Source organism: Perognathus longimembris, chromosome 28 (genome assembly GCF_023159225.1).
Source record: "Perognathus longimembris pacificus isolate PPM17 chromosome 28, ASM2315922v1, whole genome shotgun sequence".
NCBI lineage: Eukaryota > Metazoa > Chordata > Mammalia > Rodentia > Heteromyidae > Perognathus > Perognathus longimembris.
The window spans coordinates 72,994,260-73,012,409 of NC_063188.1; the positions used below are offsets into that span (position 1 = coordinate 72,994,260).

The 18,150-nt window shown below is 47.0% G+C and overlaps 2 protein-coding genes and 1 non-coding gene across 13 annotated transcripts in view; 2 read left to right on the top strand and 1 right to left on the bottom strand.

Moving 5' to 3' along the window:
* The first annotated feature begins 208 nt into the window (after positions 1–208).
* Positions 209–12,358, top strand: LOC125343922 (trophinin-like). 5 transcript variants are annotated; one of them, XM_048336517.1, is made up of 13 exons: positions 209–288; positions 1,630–1,703; positions 1,986–3,152; positions 4,397–4,501; positions 4,614–4,677; positions 4,904–4,983; positions 5,451–5,542; positions 6,569–6,648; positions 6,742–6,784; positions 7,161–7,223; positions 7,759–7,873; positions 8,956–11,969; positions 12,140–12,358. In XM_048336517.1, exons 2-12 carry the CDS (start codon positions 1,659–1,661, stop codon positions 11,956–11,958), a joined length of 4,857 nt encoding a protein of 1,618 aa, XP_048192474.1. In that variant the 5' UTR covers positions 209–288; positions 1,630–1,658; the 3' UTR covers positions 11,959–11,969; positions 12,140–12,358. The 5 variants fall into 5 exon arrangements, with proteins under 5 accessions (XP_048192474.1, XP_048192475.1, XP_048192477.1 ...); XM_048336518.1 differs by having other exon boundaries at positions 242–288; positions 1,615–1,703; XM_048336520.1 differs by having other exon boundaries at positions 252–288; positions 1,615–1,703; positions 2,032–3,152.
* LOC125344432 lies at positions 7,426–7,553 on the top strand. Its single transcript, XR_007209546.1, has one exon. It is a non-coding gene; the product is annotated as a small nucleolar RNA SNORA11 (small nucleolar RNA).
* Positions 12,359–13,938: 1,580 nt separating the features above from the next.
* The window catches only part of Pfkfb1 (6-phosphofructo-2-kinase/fructose-2,6-biphosphatase 1), a 63,423-nt gene continuing 59,211 nt past the window's right edge, over positions 13,939–18,150 (bottom strand). For all 7 annotated transcript variants that reach the window (XM_048336862.1, XM_048336863.1, XM_048336865.1 and 4 more), the window contains 3 exons: positions 15,484–15,546; positions 14,595–14,659; positions 13,939–14,241 (listed from right to left, as the gene is read on the bottom strand). In XM_048336862.1, coding sequence (XP_048192819.1) covers positions 14,182–14,241; positions 14,595–14,659; positions 15,484–15,546 — 188 coding nt within the window. In that variant the 3' untranslated portion in view covers positions 13,939–14,181. The remainder of the gene's footprint in view (positions 14,242–14,594; positions 14,660–15,483; positions 15,547–18,150) is intronic.

An 18,150-nucleotide genomic window follows, 5' to 3' on the forward strand; every position in this document is an offset into this window, starting at 1 on the left:
TTGGGAGGAAAATAAGAATGAAATAGGAACAGGAATTTAGGATGGGAAATAAATCAAATGGGGAAGAGGGAGTGACTACTGAGTAAAGGACAGTAAAGAAGGTACAATGAGGAGAATGGAAAGTTGGAGGTAGGGAGGGGGAAGGGGCAGGCCAGCAGGAACTGAGACCCCCTCTGGAGGCGGAAAGAGGGAGGACCACTTCCGGCCAGGGAGGTGGGGGGAGGAACAGTCTCAAACCTGAGGAGAAGCTGTGAGAGAGCAGACGCTGCCCGGACTCCGGAGGACGAGGTAAGCCGAAGCGTTGTGCTTCAGTGAAGACTTTAGGGGGTGGACTCTTCCAGGCTGCAGCTTTGAGGTGCAAGATGCCATATGGTTTTAAGATTTGAAAACCTTTTGGAGATTCGGGATCTGACCACGTCGACCTGGTCGTGTTTAGAGATGCATGAATCCTATTCTCACGGGAGAAAGGAGGGGGCGGAATTTCCTCCGGGCCACCGAAAGGTCTGGACCGGGTTCTGGCGATTGAAAGGAGGGATGCAGATCTGGTTGGACAGGAAAGATCTAGAAGCCTTTTGGGCAATAGCAAGAAAGGGAGTAGAGGCCAATTCGGGTGGGGGATCGGAGACAGCGGGACTCCGTTAAGGCTGGAGAAAGGGGGCTGGCCCAGGTTGGGCTATAGAAAGGAGGGATCGGGACCGAGAAATGAGGAGCAGACTCTAAGCGGCCACGAAAGGACCTGGCTCAGAAGTGAGAAAGAAAGGGCCACGATCCGGTTGATTCTGGTTTGAAAAGGGAAAGGACAACCTGAGAAGGTTTGAAGGCAGGGAATACACAGAAGGTTAATTCTGTTGGATTTGGGGGTGGGGGCGTCTATGTTGCAGAAAGGGCGGGCCCAGGCACTTGCAGACGTGGAAAGGGGTGGGGGTTGTGTTGGGGAAGGGGCGGTGCAGTGATGTACTGCAGACCGGGGGAGGGGGCTTATTAAGAGAAGGGGAGGTGTGGAGAAGTACTGCAGAGAGCCGCGGGAGAGAGCAAGTCGAAAAGGGGCGGGGCGTGGCTGTACCGCAGAGAAGAGGTGGCGGTGGTGGGGAAGGGGCGGTGCAAAACAGTACTGCAGAGCAGAGGGAGGGGGCGGGTGTGGGGGAAGGGTTGGCCAGAGATGTGATGCAACTAGGAGGGGGTCAGGGGTGGGACTGAGATGTTTTGTTGCTAGGAAAGCTGCGGAGCTAGGGAGAATATGTGGGAAGGAGATGGTCAGCGTGTAGTCCATCAAGGCGCATGCGCCTTGAGCGCCTCGGGAGCCAGCTCTTGGGAAAGCAGTGGGCCTGAGGCGGGAGGAGGCGGGAGGGGGCGGGAGCTCTTTTCTGTGCGCATGCGTACCATCATGTTGCGGTGCAGAAGGGGGCGTATGTAGGTGCGGGTAGTGGTGTAGAACCGAGTTGCCATCTTGGAAGCAGAAGGAGCTGGGGCTCAGAAACCAGCTCTTCCGAGTTTCTAGGTATGATGACCTCCAGGAGCTGGAAGATTTGGGACTCAAGGTTAGGTGAGACCCTTCCCCTGCTTCTAGTTTTGGCAAATCTAATGATGAACCTTCTCCCTTCTCCTTGAACTCAGGTCTGTTTCCTTCAGGCTCAGCTCTCACTTGGCTTTCCAGAAAGATGGATAGAAGAAATGACTACAGTTATAGGATGCCCACATTCCAGGTGAGGCTTCTCTACATTTTCAGCAGGCCATCTACCCCATCCTGAGTTCACTTAATGCTCTTAAGCCCACTACCACTGTGTGGTTGCCTAATTCCCTGCCTAACCTGTCTTTGCATATTAGAGGGGAAGGAGAGGAAGGTCTGCCTAACTCTTTCCCTTGCTCCCTTCCCCTTTCCCTCCCAATTGCAGTCAAACACTCCTCAGAATAAAGGGAGGACTTCCTGGAAAAGGGTGGGTGTAGGGAGGTCCAGTGGCCTACAGATGATCATCCTAAGTATGTAGGGCCCTCTGCCTCCCCCTGGGAGCCTGGGGCTTCCTTTCTCTCCAGATGTACACGCTGAAAATACAGAAGAGGACAATGTTTTGTTGATGCATACCCTGTTGGCAGCAACTAAGGATCCACCTGTTGCCAGCCGGCCTAAGAAAAGCAAGACCAAGAAGACCTCTATTAAGGCTATTAATAAGACCACACCTGCTGCCACTCCAGTTCCATCTTCCAATGAGATTGCAACCAACAAGCCTCAAATAACTTTGCAGAATTTAAACTTGCCAATCCTCACCCAGATCAGCCAGGCTTCAGCTACTGCTGAGGCAGCCAATGTTCAGGCTTCCCTCACTGCTCAGCCTAAGAAAGTCAATAAAACAAAGAGAGTTAGTCTGAAGGGATCTCAAGGGTCCCAGTCTCTAATTGGCAGTGAGGGTGTCACTCCACAGGTTAAGTCACCTTTGAAGGCACTAAACCTACCAGTCACTTCCCAGACTATCCAGGCTCCAGTTGCCAATGAGTCAGCCAATTCCCTGGCCTTGACAGCCTCCACCAAGCCTAAGAAACCTTCCAAGGCTAAGAAGGCTGCCAGTAAGGCCACAGCTTGTGCCACTGAGATATCATTGGCTCCCAGTGCTACCCACACAGTTACTCCCCAAGGCCAAATTGCCAGTGATACAGCCAATAACCAGGCCACAGCAGCCTCCATTCGAACCAAGAAAGCTTCAAAAGCCAAGAAGACAAATGTTAGGGCAACAAATACTGATGCTGAGCATCTAGAGTCTCCACATGCCATGGAGGCAGCTAGCAAACAGGTTGAGGCCTCAGCATCTCTCCGGCCCAAAAAACCTAAGGGCAAGAAGGTTGCCAATAAAGGCTGCAGTTCTGCCTCTGAGATCTCTGAGGCTTCATCTGCCATGCCGATGGTCTCAAATCATGCCCTGTCTGTTACTGTACGGATCAGGAGAGGGTCTAGGGCCCGAAAGGCTGCCACTAAGTCTCGGGTAACTGAACAGTCTCAAATTGCTGATCAAGGGGCTCAGGCCAAGATGGCTACCTCTCAGACCAGCATAAGTGCCCTTGAGACTCAGGTTGCTGCTGCTGTCCAGGCCTTGGCAGATGACTATCTGGCTCACTTGAGTTTGGAGCCCGCGACTAGGACTCGAGGCAAGAGGAACCGAAAGGTAAGATCTGTGGCATTATCCTTTTTGATGCTTTTCTATTCCTATCCTTTTAGCTTACTGGTTGTTTTTCTATAAATATTTACTAAACCTTTTTACTCTGAGGTAGTTTCTTGTGTTCAGATATCGGAGATGCTGAGAAGAAATGAGTAACAGTGTGTCTTATAGTTTGTAGACTGGTAGGGAAATAAGGCATCTGTATACTTAGCTATAACGTGTATGTGATTTACCTTGAATTTACACAGTAGTTACCAGGATTTGTGTTACTACATTTACACAGGTTATGCTGTTATGTCTTGGAACCATACTACTGTCTTGAAACCATATGTCCAGTATTATAGATAAGAAAATCAAGTCATAGAGGAGTGATAAGACTCGTCCAAGGGATATAGCTAGCACAGTCTAGTGGTGGCCAAAGAAATAAGAGGAGCCCCAGGCCCTGCCGTTGAGTTGCTTCTGCTCTAGCAGGGGAATGAAAGAAGAAATTTTTTTAAAGTTTTTATTATAAAACTGATGTACAGATAGGTTACAGTTTCATACGTTGGCATTGGATATATTTCTTGTACTGTTTGTTACCTTGTCCCTCATACCCCCTCCCCCCTACCCCTTACCCTTTCCCCCCCTGAGGTGTTCAGTTCACTTACACCAAACAGTTTTGCAAGTATTGCTTTTGTAGTTGTTTCTCTTTTTTTACCCTGTGTTTCTCAATTTTGGTATTCCCTTTCAATTTCCTAGTTCTAATACCAGTGTACACGGTTTCCAATATACTCAGATAAGATTACAGAGATAGTGTATCTACAATCACAAGAATGTGATAGAAGAACATCATCAATAGTAGAAGCTACAGATACACATGGGATGTTGAAAGTAGTTACAACTGTGATGTAACAATCATTTCCATAAAATGGAGTTCACTTCACTTAGCATCATCTTATGTGAGCATAAGGGTATAGCTTTTGGGCTCTTGTGATCCTCTGCTGTGACTTGCCTAAACCTGTGCTAATTATTCCCAATAAGGGAGACCATAGAGTCCATGTTTCTTTGGGTCTGGCTCACTTCACTTAGTATAATTTTTTCCAAGTCCTTCCATTTCCTAAGAAGAAATTTTTTAAAAAGGAAAGAAGCTGAGGACTCCATGGCCAATGACAGGGTCAGATCCGACTACAGGGGAAGACTTAGGGGGACTTCTGGATGAGACAGTAAGGAGACAGCCAACTCTTTTCAATCTCCCTCCTTTCTGATGATAGTCTAAGCATTCGAATGGAGAAGAGAAAAGTGGCAATAATTATAGACGGATCCCATGGGGCCGGAGGCCTCCACCACCTCGAGATGTGGCCATTTTACAAGAAAGGGTAAGAATCCATTGTTGCCTAGCTGCTGTTCTTTTTCCCTTCCCCTCTTTGTCATTCTTCAAAGTGTCCTGCCAATATATTGATACCTCCTTATCTGTTTCTCTTCTCTTAGGCAAATAATTTGGTGAAATACCTATTGGTTAAGGACCAGACAAAGATCCCAATCAAGCGCACAGGTAGTATCCTACCAATCTTCCTTGAGCTCTCCTTTTCTTCCCATAGTCCAAGGAGAACCATTCACCTTTAGGACCACCTTCTTTCCTATCACCACTTCACTATGGCTGACATCATTCATTTATCTAGTTCACAAGTCTGACTTCACTGACGCCATAGGGCTGGCAAAAGGTTGTAGCTCTATGGTCTGTACTCATACCAACTTCTCCTACCTCTCCTTTCCTGCAGATATGCTGAAGGATGTCATCCAGGAATATGAGGAATATTTCCCAGAGATCATTGAACGAGCAAGCTATGCTCTGGAGAAGGTGATGGAGAAGCCCTGGGGGGTGGGCACATGAGGGAAGCCATGAATGAAATAGGTGTACAATGATCAGAGAGACCTACTAATACGGCCCCATTACTGTGCACATGGGCACATCTGACCTATGGAGGGGTGTAGATCAGCCATGGATCACACAACAAGCTAGTGGTGAAAACACAGCTCAGACCTAATCCCCCAGCTTATGGCTTCTGTCCACTACTGCTGCACACATCCTCTCCTCTTTCAGAAGCTCACCTCGATACCTCCCTAGATTCCCAGTAAAGACAAAGATGAGGTTGATGACAGTCATGCATTTGTTATATGTTTACTGTGTGCTGAGTACTTAGCTTCATGCTTTTTACACAGTCATGCTGACTCTTCATACTCCGTGTCCTTAGGTACATGGAGGAGCTGCAGGATGCCTGGGAAGCTGATTTTGTGATCTTATAAAGCTCTTCTTTTACTTGGCAGATGTTTCGAGTCAATCTGAAGGAAATTGATAAGCAAAATAGCTTGTATATTCTTATCAGCACTCAAGAATCCTCTGCAGGCATACTGGGAACGTAAGCTGGGAAAGTGCTGGGGTGGAGGTGGACTTCTTTCATCCATAGTACTACCCCTCATCTCTCTTCCTACATCCTCTTTGAGGGTCAGGAAAGACAGGGCCTAAAATTTTAGTTCCTGCCCCTTAGCCAGGTACCAATGTCTTATGCCTGTAATTCTAGCTGCTCAAGATGCTTGAGATCAGAGGATCATGGTTTGAAGCTACCTGGGCAGAAAAGTCTGTGAGACTCATCTCCATTTAACCACCAAAAAGCCAGAAGTAGAGCTGTGGCTCAAATGGTAGAGCTATAGCATTAAGCAAAAAAGCTTATGGACCGCGCCCATGCCCTGAGTCCAAGCCCCAGGACTGGCACCAAGAAAAATAAACCCCAACAACAACACCAAAAAAAACAGGAAGGAGGAAGGGAGGAAAAAAAGGAAAGGAAATGAAGAAAGAAGGAAGGTCCTAACTGCTTCTGCTGGGTTGAATCCTGTATGTAGTAATGGTGCCTGATTACCATTGACTGAAGGATGTAGAAGCCTGGGATGAGGCATTTGTGATGTAAAGTTTCTCTTTTCAGAAGCTTCCCAGAAAAGCATGCCTGTTGTTACTCATCTGTCTCTATCGAGTGCCTGGCCTGGCCTTGCCTTCATAGCTCTAGGGAGAGAGAGCTTCTATGTATGTGTGTGTGTGCTCATGCACTATGATGCTTGAAGGGTAGTAGTGTAGCTGAGGCTCTGATGAGAAGTCTGTCAGGCCTGCAGCCTCAGGAAAAGCAAAAACTCACATTGACTGGTTAACAGGCATTCTTCTATTGTCTTGACAACAACCCCTGGGCTGAATTAGAAAACGCTTTTCCCTCTACTGAATCAGACACCTTGGCTCAAGGGTCTTCAGTCCTTTGCCCTGAGTCACAGGGAACTGGAAGCATAGACTGGACGAGTTCTCCCATATCTGAAGAATCTGAACAGGGCTAGTAAACTGGCTTGTGTATCTTGCAAATTACTTCTAGACATAAATTTTGTTTTTGTCTTATTTTCTTTAGGACTAAGGACACACCTAAGCTGGGTCTCCTCATGGTGATTCTGAGTGTCATTTTTATGAATGGCAACAAGGCCAGTGAGGGTGAGTGGTTGGGCATGCAGCTGAATGGGTGACCGTGGTTTGAATTTCACGTGCTCATTATCTGTCCCTGTCTCCTCTTGCCTCCCCTTGCAGCTGTCATCTGGGAGGTGCTGCGCAAGTTGGGGCTGCGCCCTGGGTATGATTGGGCTCTCAGCGTTTGCTGTCCATGTTGTCCTTTGGCAAGAGAGGACGATCTCAGGATTGTATCAGCTTGGTGTTCTGGTGGTGGGGGTGGGGTTTCTGACCTGGGTGGATGGGGAAATTGGTCTGAACTCTTTTGCTTCTTTTCTCCGCTGTGTTCTCTGTTTTAAGATAAGGTGTAAGGTAGACCTTCAGGAATCCCTAACAAAGAGCCACCCGGCTTCTGCTGTTTGCTTCTAGTGGCTATGTGCTTTTACTACTTTCTTCGTTTCGTTGACACTGCCTCATGTGCTAGAGAGGTCTCTTACGTGTTCTGCCCTCATCCAAACACTTCTGATCTGTGTTCATTGTTTTTTTTAAACCATTGCCAGGGTGAGACATTCACTTTTTGGGGAGGTGAGGAAGCTCATCACAGACGAGTTCGTGAAGCAGAAGTAAGTGGTATTTGGAGGCTTTATCTGCCTGTGAAATATTCTGGGTGTGTGCTGGCCTGGTTCAGAAAGTGTACAACCAGTGCTTTTCATTTCTCACACTGTCTTTAGAGTGATGGGCATCTTGTATCCTAGACCTGAGTTTTGTCTAAAATTACTGGACCTGTCCAGGACTGGGCTATACCAAACACAAGGACTTTGCTGTGGGGTATACTCAGAGCAGGAGGCGTGAAGAATGGCTCCTCTATTTACAACATTTCCAACCAGAATCTGGGTTTACTCCTTTCAGGAGCAGTGCACATTGGCCTTCCTCTGCCACCAGGCCCTATATCTGCATCTAAAGTAACTATAGCACAGGGCCAGTGGTAAGTGTCTCAGTCTTAGAGACCAAGACCATGATTATATATGAGAATGATAGTCTTAAGAATCTTTAAGGCTCCATAGGCTGTTGAGTATTTTTGGAAGTTGCTATTCAGAGCTTGGTGTTCAATTAAATAGGTTTTTCTTAGAAGCAAAGTTTTTGTTTCCTTTTTCCGAGGTACCTGGAATACAAGAGGGTTCCAAACAGCAGACCACCTGAATATGAATTCTTCTGGGGCCTACGCTCTTACCATGAGACTAGCAAGATGAAAGTCCTCAAGTTTGCATGCAAGGTAATTTGTTGCCTGAGCCTGGCATGTTAAGGAGATGAGTTACCCCTGGCTGAGGCAGGCTATATGTTGTGTTCAAAAGGTACATTGGAACTTGCTGTGTATGTGTGTACACACACAAACACACACACACACAGAGGCATAAAACCTCATTAATACAGAATGCTGTCAGATACATACTTTATAATGTCTCATTTATTTTTAATAGTTGGTATTAATCACTTTAGACTGCCATTGCAAAATACCATAAACTGAATGGCTTAGAAAGAAGAAATTCGTTACCTCATAGTATTGGATGCTGAGAATGTCAGATCAACACCTAGCATTCAGTCTCTGGTTATAGTTTTAGGTTTCAGGCAAGTTTCCTTTATGCTGTGCCCTCTCATGGTAAACAGTAAGCCCAAGTTCTCTGGTGTCTTTTATTACAAAGCTCCTCCCTTATGACTTTATTTAAATGGAATTACCTCTATAAAAATACCCATCTCACTTCACAAACACAATCACTTTAGAGGTTAGATATTTAACATACTGATTTGGGGTATAAGGGATATAAACAGCACTCTAACATATTCTCATTTCACATACTATAAATAAGACATCTAAAGCTAGATGCTGGTGGCTCATTCCTGTAATTGTAGTTACTTAGGAAGCTGAGATCTGAGAATAATAGTTTGAAGCCAGTCTGGGCAGGAAAGCTCTTGAGACTTTTATCTCCAAATAACCACAAAAAAGCCGGAAGTGGAGCTGTGACAAATGGTAGAGCAATAGATAGCCTTGAGCAAAATAACTCTGTGACAGCACCCAGGCCAGGAGTTCAAGCCCCAGGAACAGCGTGTGTGTGTGACACACACATACACACACACATCCATTTGAACCTAGTGCGATTACTTAACTTGTACAAGGTCATGTTACACCTAAGTTCTCAGAGTTGAAATTAGATCTCAGGACTGACCCATGACAGAAGCCCCAATGAGAAAGATTTTAAAGAAAACACTATTAATTTTATACAGATACCATAATAGAGATGCCTCATGTATAATTTACAAGGACTGTTTCCTATTAAATGACTATCATTTCCATTTCAGGTACAGAAGAAAGACCCCAAAGACTGGGCTGCTCAGTACCGGGAGGCAGTGGAGATGGAAGTGCAAGCTGCAGCTGTAGCTGTGGCTGAGGCTGAGGCCAGGGCTGAGGCAAGAGCCCATATGGGGATTGGAGAGGAAGCTGTGGCTGGGCCCTGGAATTGGGATGACATGGATATTGACTGCCTAACAAGGGAAGAGTTAGGTGATGACGCTCAAGCCTGGAGCCGATTTTCCTTTGAAATTGAGGCCAGAACCCAGGAAAATTCAGATGCTACCAGCAATGTCGACTTCAGCCAAGGAGCTAACACCAGGGGTAGCTTCAGTGATGCTGCTAGTATTAGCTTCAATGGCAGCCCCAGTCCCAATGGGGGCTTTGGTGGTGGAGCTGGTATTACTTTTGGTGGTGCTCCAAGCTCTAGTGCCAGCTTCAGCAGTGCAGGTAGCATAAGCTTTGGTGGCACATCCAGTACTGGTGCCAACTTTAGCAGTGCAGCCAGCATTAGCTTTGGTGGTGCACCTAACACTAGCACTAGTTTCAGCGGAAGAGCCAGTATTAGCTTTGGTGGCACACCCAGTACCAATGCCAGCTTTTGTAACACAGCCAGCATTAGCTTTGGTGGATCACCCACTACTGTCACTAGTTTCAGTGGTGGAACCAGTATTAGCTTTGGTGGAGCACCAAGCACTACTACAAGCTTCAGCAGCACAGCCAGCATTAGCTTTGGTGGTGCACCTAGCACTAGTACCAGTTTCAGTGGTGGAGCCAGCATTAGTTTTGGTGGAGCACCAAGCAGTAGCACTAGTTTCAGTGGTGGAGCCAGTATTAGCTTTGGTGGTCCACCAAGCACTAGCAGTAGTTACAGCAGTGCAGCCAGCATCAGCTTTGGTGGTGCACCCAGTACCAGCACGAGTTTCAGTGGTGGAGCCAGTATTAGTTTCGGTGGTAGCCCTTGTACCAGTGCCTCTTTCAGTGATGGAGCCAGCAGTGGCTTTGGAGGCACACTTGGTGGCAACACAGCTGGCTTTAGTAGTGCACTTAGCACCAGCACAACCATTGGAAGTGCACCCACCACAAGCACTGTCTTCAGTGGTGCACTGAGCACCACCACTGGCTTTGGAGGCACGCTTAGCACCAGTGTCTGCTTTGGCGGTTCTCCTAGCTCTGGTGCCAGCTTTGGTGGCACACTCAGTACCAGTATTTGCTTTGGTGGCACTCCTAGCACCAGTAGTGGTTTTGGTGGCACCCTTAGCACCAGTGTTTCCTTTGGTGCTTCTCCTAGCACCACTTCTGACTTTGGCGGCACACTCAGCACCAGCGTCTGCTTTGGTGGCTCTCCTAGCACCAGTGTGACCTTTGGTAGTGCACTCAGTAGCAGTGCTGGTTTTGGTGGAGCACTCAACAACAGTGCTGGCTTTGGCAGTGCTATTAGCAGCACCAGTGCTAGCTTTGGTGGTACGCTCAGTAGTGCTACTGGTTTTGGTGGTGCTGTTAATACCAGTACTGGATTTGGTGGAGCACTCAGCACCAGTGCCAGCTTCGGTGGTGCACTCAGTAGTGCTGGCTTTGGTGGTGCCGTGAGCACCAGTGCCAGCTTTGCTGGAGCCCTCAACAGTGCCGGCTTTGGCGGAGCACTCAGTGTCAGTTCTGGCTTTGGTGGTGCTGTCAGCACCAGTGCTAGTTTTGGTGGTATACCCAGCACCACCCCTGACTTTGGTGGTGTATTCAGCACCAGTGCTGGTTTCAGTGGGGCACTTAGTACCACTACTGACTTTGGTGTTACTCCCAACAACAGCATTACCTTTGGCAGTACTCCCAGCACCAGCGTCAGCTTTGGTGGTGCTCACAGCTCCAGCCTCTGTTTTGGTGGGTCACCCAGCACCAGCCTCTGTTTTGGCAGTGCATCTAACACCAACCTGTGTTTCGGTGGCTCTCCCAGCACCACCGCCTGTTTTAGTGGTGCCACCAGTGCTAGTTTCAGTGATGGGCCCAGCACCAGTGCTGGTTTCAGCTTTGGCAATGCTGGATTTGGAGGTGGACTGAGTACTAGCGCCGGCTTTGGTGGTGGCCTAAGCACCAGTGCAGCTTTCAGTGGTAGCCTGGGCACCAGTGCTGCCTTTGATGGTGGCCTAGGCACCAGTGCTAGCTTTAGTGGTGCATTAGGCACCAGCACTGGCTTTGGTGGTGAGCTAAGTACCAGTTCTGACTTTAGTAGTGGACTGGGCACCAGTGCTGACTTCACTGGTGCACTAGGCACCAGCACTGGCTTTGGTAGTGCACTAGGCTCCAGCACTGGCTTTGGAGGTGGACTAAGCACCAGTGCTGGTTTTGGCAGTGGACTAAGCACCAATTCTGACTTCGGTGGTGGACTCAGCACCAACACTGGCTTTGGTGGAGGACTGGGCACCAGTACTGGATTCAGTGGTGGACTGGGTACCAGTGCTGGCTTTGGTGGACTGATCACCAGTGATGGCTTTGGTGGTGGACTGGGTCTGGGTACTAATGCTGGTTTTGGCAGCACACTTGGTACTGGTGCAGGCTTTAGTGGTGGCCTTAGCACTGGCGATGGCTTTGGAGGTGGACCTAATGCCAGCTTCGACAGAGGACTGAGTACCATCATTGGCTTTGGCAGTGGTTCCAACACCAACACTGGCTTTACTGGTGAACCAAGCACTGGCACCAACTTCAGCAGTGGACCCAGTTCTATTATTGGCTTTAGTGGTGGACCAAGCACTGGTGCTGGCTTCTGCAGTGGACCAAGCACTGGTGGCTTTGGTGGTGGACCAAGCACTGGAACTGGCTTCAGTGGAACAAGCTCTGGAGCTGGCTTTGGTGGCGGACTGAATACCAGTACTGGCTTCGGCAGCAGCGGTGGACTGAGCAGCAGCACTGGCTTTAGTGGTGGACCAAGCACCAGTGCTGGATTCGGCGGTGGACCAAGCACCGGTGCTGGCTTTGGTGGTGGAGCCACTAGCCTTGGTGCCTGTGGCTTCTCTTACAGCTAGTGTGGTTTCAGGTAATTGTAGTATTCTCTTTGCCAGGGCCCCTGGGGATGGGCACAATAGCTGGGAGATGTTAAAAGTATCCCTGAGATAGGAGGACTGAGTGGGAAAATGAAGGGAAGGAAGTATGAGCAAACCATCCATTTGGCGATAAAGTGTGTTCCTGTTTGCTTTTGTCTTTCAGATTTATTCCTCTCGTTTACATATTCCACTAGTGAGTTGCAGCAGTCTTTCCCCTGAAGCCCTGGTACAGCCTTGGAATCTTTGTCTGCACCGCAGTTTAAGCAGCTATTACCAATCAGCTGAGAGTGGTGATAACACTTTGAAAAAATCTATTTGCTATTCCTGCTTTCTTGTTTGCTTTCTGTGTGCCATCATATTTTGGTATCAGAGTTACATTAAATTTGCAAAATGAATTGGAAGTGTTTCTGTCTTTTATTATGATTAAGGTAGTTTTGAGTGACACCTTGATTTTATGGAAGAGCTAGAGGTCAGCATAACTCTTTGGACAATGTGAGGTTCCAGCTTTAGACTAAAAGGAAGAGATTTTTTTTTCAGTGTTAAAGAAGCCTGGGGGCAGGTTGGTGGTGTGGCTCAGTTGGTAGAATGTTAGCCAGTGAGTAAAAGCGTGGTAGTCCAGGGTAAATGAGCTTGGGCAAACATGCATGGGGAAATCCTGAAGCAGAAGGCAAAGGGGAGTAGTAAGCATTCTGGGTCCTAAGTACAGATTTACTTTGTGTAAGAATGGAGATGGAGGGATAGGACAAGAGGTAACTAGAGAACATGGGAACAATGGAAGATTTTCTTGGGCTAGAAAGGAAACATATTAATGAAAACCAAACACTATATTAATCAAAACCAAGGGAGAATTTGAAGTTAAGATATGGACGACTCTGAGTTGATGGATGTGTTTTGAGAAAGTGGGAAGGGAAGGACTACGTAGGGATAGGGGGCTAGAAAGTGGAGGAAGACCTTGACATTGAACACATGGAACATATCAATAGAGATCTATTTCTAGCAGCTTGAGGATATCCCAACCAAAAATAGTGTGGACTATTCAGGGTTTCTTTTTTCCATTTTCTGGAGATCATTTTGATAAGAATTATTTTATATGATCAGAGGCATTGCCTCTTTGTGTTCCTCCTCTAAGGGTATCAGCCTTTGGTCTCACTGTGTGAGTGCCTAGAGTCCTTTATAATTTTTTCCTTTTTTTTTGGTGCCAGTCCTGGGCCTTGGACTCAGGGCCTGAGCACTGTCCCTGGCTTCTTTTTGCTCAAGGCTAGCACTCTACCACTTGAGCCACAGCACCACTTCTGACTTTCCTGTTTATGTGATGCTGAGTCCTTTATAATTTATCATGCTATTTAGAGTTTGTATATTGCTAGGTGAATGCAATGAAAGAACAAAGAAACAAAGACAAAGCTTGCATGTCTTTTTTCTTCTTGGTGGCACTGGGGTTTGAACTTGGGGCCTTGTGCTTGTCAGGCAGTTACTTGAGCCACACCCTAACCCCTTTTTACTTTCATTTTTTTGTATAAGATAGCACATTTATTTCCAGGCTAGCTCTGCACTACCATGCTCCTATTTATACTTTCTGTGTAGGTGGGATTATAGGTATGTACCTCTACACTATGCTTTTACTGGCTGAGATGAGGGTGTTGCAGACATTTTGCTTGGGCTGACCTCAAATAATGATGCTCCCAATCTCTACCTACCAAGAAACTAAGATGAACCACTGGTATCTGGCAAGCACCAGATTCTTATGTAAGGATGATGTACCTTGACCACCGAGGACCAAATCCCCCAGGCTCTCACAGGGACTTATTTTTCTGTGTAATTTTTGGAGGTGCTACTCTAAGACTCTGCTCTAGGAAGTTCCCCCTTGCCCCCCACAACTAATTCCGCATCTAGAACATCAGCAATGGGTTTGGACCAAGATCTTGAAAACAAAAGGAGAAGCCTTTAATCACCTCTTATCCTCTAACAGGCAGTAAGAAGTCTTTATTCATCAGAAAATAGGAATTAAGAGTGTTTGATCTAGAGCTAGGTAGGCTTTGTAGTTGTACCTAGGAATTGAGTCTGGATATTGCTGAGGACTTGTGCATTATAGCAGGGGCTCTCTCATCGAGGCCAAGGCCAGAGTGGTTTCAGGAGAAGGGCAGGTACAGCTGTTCCTACAGGCAGAAGGCAGTGAGCACAGAGACAGTTTGAACTCTTGGAAAAGGCTCAGTAATGGGCAGGGACGGTATCCAGGGCTTCCTTGGGTTCTCGGGTGATGTCCACATTCTGAGAAGAGAGATCTCAGGGTTAATAAGAAAGAGATAGTGGAGTAGGTCCTCAGTCCCTTTCCTGCCTCCTGCTTTCATTGGTAGGCTCCCGTTTTAGCCAGGCCTGGGTGAGGAGCTCAGACAGGCCTCTGGGAATCTTAATCTAGGGCCTTTGGGGCAGGGATTGTCCCAGTCCAGTGCCTACAGTGCTTCAGGTCTGGGCTATGGCTTCTGCATTTCTGAGTACTGGTTGTTCCTCCCGCTGATGTGAACCATCCAGGATCTTTAGGGCTACGGTGGCACTTCTGTGAGGATCGTGTTCTTGCCATGTGTTATGCCCTCAGCTAATTCCAGTACAGAACCCCTACCTACCTCTGGCTTCTCCCGGTGTGTGTTCACAGCCTCGACGTTCAGGTAGATGGGCTCCACTTTACAGCCTCAGGAAAAAAACAAAACACAATCCATGTGTTGAGAAGTCCTCAAGGTAAATACCAGTCTTCCTGAGGTATCATTCCCTATACCCCAGCACAACACACACCCCAGCTCCATTGTTCTATAGGGAGAGGAATTCAGACCAGCGGATATGTGAGGAAGATGTTCCCCCTGTCACGCCTAACAGTCTCTTGAATTCACTGAGTTTCAGTTGCTCATTTGTACATGGGTATGAGATGATGAATCCTCCATGCCATGCTAGGGGCAGAAGACATAGAAGAGCCCTTGACTACTAGTATTGGCACCGAGGCCCAGGCAGTCTGTTTAGAAGATAGTGTGGTTATGATGATACTAGATGTGTGGATATCACAAGGGAGTTCTAGGGGCTTAGGGGCTGACAGAGGAGGCCCAATATACCCCTGAGTAGATTTGAATATATCCTTTCTCGGCTTGTGAACCTTTCATAGCTAACTAATACCCAATGGCATCTAAACTATCCAGGCTAGATGGCATGCATAGAATATGTAAACTTTCCTCAATATAGCCTCAACCTACAATTTTTCCTCTAGTTTCCTTTGAGGATCACCCCTTCTTCTATAGTTAAGTGCTCAGTGCTTGGTCAGAGATAGAAAGTTGGAGTGAGGCCCCAGATTTAGAGACCACCCTACTTCTCCTCTTTTATTCTACTACCACCAGCCTTAGCTCCACTAAGATACCACTTACCCAGTAACACCGCTCCCCAGAACTCTGGGACAAAATGGCAGGCACTGGAAGGCCATGCTTATGGCCTTTATGTCTCTTTCTTTACACAAGCCTGGGGTGTACTCACCATAAGCCACAGGTGTGAGTTTGAGAACTGTGTGCAGAGGGCACTTGAGATAGGGCAGCTCATCTACAAAGGAGGAGATAACAGTTTTTAGAGCCATTGTGCTGTGCCCAGCATCACCTCCCTGGGATCCAGGATTTCTGCTCACATCCCCTTCCATACCCCTGTCCCCAGGTGGGCCTCATCACACTCTGAAGGGGATGCTAACAGATTAGGCAAGGGAAAACATGAGCAGCCATACTGGCTAGAACAGGGAAGAAGGAAAGCCTTGGGAAAGGTAGGCAGACCGGAGGAGAGATGTCTATATCCTCATTCTTAGAACCACCAAGCCTCCCTCCTGCCCCTGGCCAGACCCTCCACAGAGTACTCCTACTACAAAGGCCTATAATTCCTCTTGGCGAGTGTTCTCTGAGACCCTCCTATGTTTCAATTCTATGGCAGAGATGCATGTGGCTCTTGACTGCTCCCACAACCTCCTCCCAGCCTGGGTCTGATATCTGGGACTCCCCCTCTTGTTCATGATTGACAAACACTGGTCAAGGCACTGATTTCCAGTTATTAACTATCATATGGAATGTCATTCCATGATTATGTGGAAAGTTATTGACAATTAGTGGAAATACAATTTCCTACCTGGCCTATTTCCATATTTAGGCAGCTCTGAAGACTGGGGAATTAGGTATATTTTATAGACCAGGGAACTGGGTTTCAACAGGAAAGGCACTGGTTTGAATTCACAGCCACATAGTGGCAGTGCAGGGACTCAAACTCAAGGCCTGATGAGGACAAGACACTTTCTCTGTGCTCACACTATGCAGCTGCTGCCATGGAGGACCTCACAGTGTGCTAGGGTGACATACTGATCAACTTTCTGAGCATGTTCCCTTTATTTTGTTCTGGGGATTAAACTGAGGACTGAGGGGCCATCTCAGAGCTTCCTTTTGTTCAAGGCTAGTGCTCTGCCACTTGAGCCATAGTACCACTTTCAGGATTTTGTTTCCAAGTAGTTTACTGGCGATAAGAGTCTCACAGATTATCCTGTAATCCTCAGACCTCAACCTCCTGAGTAGCTAGGATTACAGGCATGAGCCACCTGTGCCTGGCCACTTTCTCTTCTTATATCTACCCTCCTAGTATCCAGGATGCAATGTGGATTACCAACTCCCCTCATTTAACTAGAACAGTACTGATCATTGATTCTTGTCCCTTGGGCTCATTCTAGGTTCACAAGGACTACTACCATCTTTTCAGCCTCCTGAGACATTAGGATGAGCATTTTCCTGGGCAACCATCCTATTCCTCTTCACTGTCATCAGACAGGGGCCAAGGACTTTTTGTGCTTGATCTCATTGCAGCCACACTAATACTCTGCGATCTTGTCCACCCTTATTGTCCACATGAAGAAACAGACTCAGCAAAGTGAAGCATTGCCAGGTGATGGTGGCTCACACCTGTAATCCTAGCTACTCAGGAGGCTGAGATCTGAGGATCACAGTTCAAATCCAGTCCTGGCAGGGAGGTCTGTGAGGTCATCTCCAATTAATCACCAGAAAACCAGAAGTGGCACTGGTGGCTCAAAATAGTAGAGCAAAAATATCCAAGAACAGCACTTAGGCCCCAAGTTCAAGCCCCATGACCAACAAACAATGGCTAGCCTCTTTTCTCTTTGGCCCCTCAGATGTAGCTTTGATAGTGCTTCAGCTTTGTGATTCTATGGGTCTACCTCCTCACCATATCATCTCTCTGGGCCTTCAATCATTTTCCTAAGTGATGAGGGTAAGACTATCAGATTGGTCCTGTGCTACCTGGCTCCTAGGGAAGCTATGAGCAGATGGCATGGCTTGTATAGTAGAGTGGGTATGGGAGTGGTGAAAGAGAGAAGTACTTATGCTCCCCGTGTATATTTGAGATGAGAGGGCCTCTAAGTATGTAACTTGAACTAATTCCTATCCCTGACACTGAGCCCTCTAAGCTTGGGCAAGTCACTTCACCACTATGAGCCTTGGCTTCCTCATCTGGGCAATGGGGATTGCAGTGCCTACTTCATGGTCTGAAAAAGCACCATGATAAATAGAGATATGAACACATCAGAATTCTAGTCATGCAAAAATGCCCCTCTACCATCCCATCACCAATTTCCAGTGATAAAACTGAAGAACAGCTAGAAAATAACAATGTCAAATTCTTTAGTTCTCTGGGTTGCAATGTTGGATGATTCCATGTTTTGATTGTTATTTATTTTTAAAATAGCCTAGTAGAAAAGACCTAAGAGTCTAGGACATTGGAGGCATTAAATATCATCTTTCATTGTCTTCAAACACTCTCAAAACACCTTGGAAATGCCAATACTTCAGGATCCACACTAGAAATGACTGTCATATGTGAAGGTGATACAGTAGCCCCTTGTCAAACCCCTTCCTCTAGTTTGTAGCTCAATATATGCAAACAGTATATAGATATTCTGTAGATTTTTTAGACATAGATTACCATTTGAAAAAGAAATGAAGCCAGATGTGGTGGCTCATGCCAGTTATCCTAGCTACTCAGGAAGCTGAGATCTGACAATCTGGTTTCCAAACTAGCATGGACAAGAAGGTCCATGAGATTCCAATTAACAAAAGCTAAAAGTGGAGCTGTGGCACAAATATAGAATGGTAGCCTTGAGTGAAA

Excerpts from the sequence above, each read along its gene's own strand:
- LOC125343922 (XM_048336517.1), top strand. The coding sequence starts at position 1,659 with ATGGATAGAAGAAATGACTACAGTTATAGGATGCCCACATTCCAG. Across the intron at positions 3,153-4,396 it reads GAGGCAAGAGGAACCGAAAG|TCTAAGCATTCGAATGGAGA; the intron begins GTAAGATCTGTG and ends TTCTGATGATAG. Across the intron at positions 4,984-5,450 it reads CAAGCTATGCTCTGGAGAAG|ATGTTTCGAGTCAATCTGAA; the intron begins GTGATGGAGAAG and ends TTTACTTGGCAG.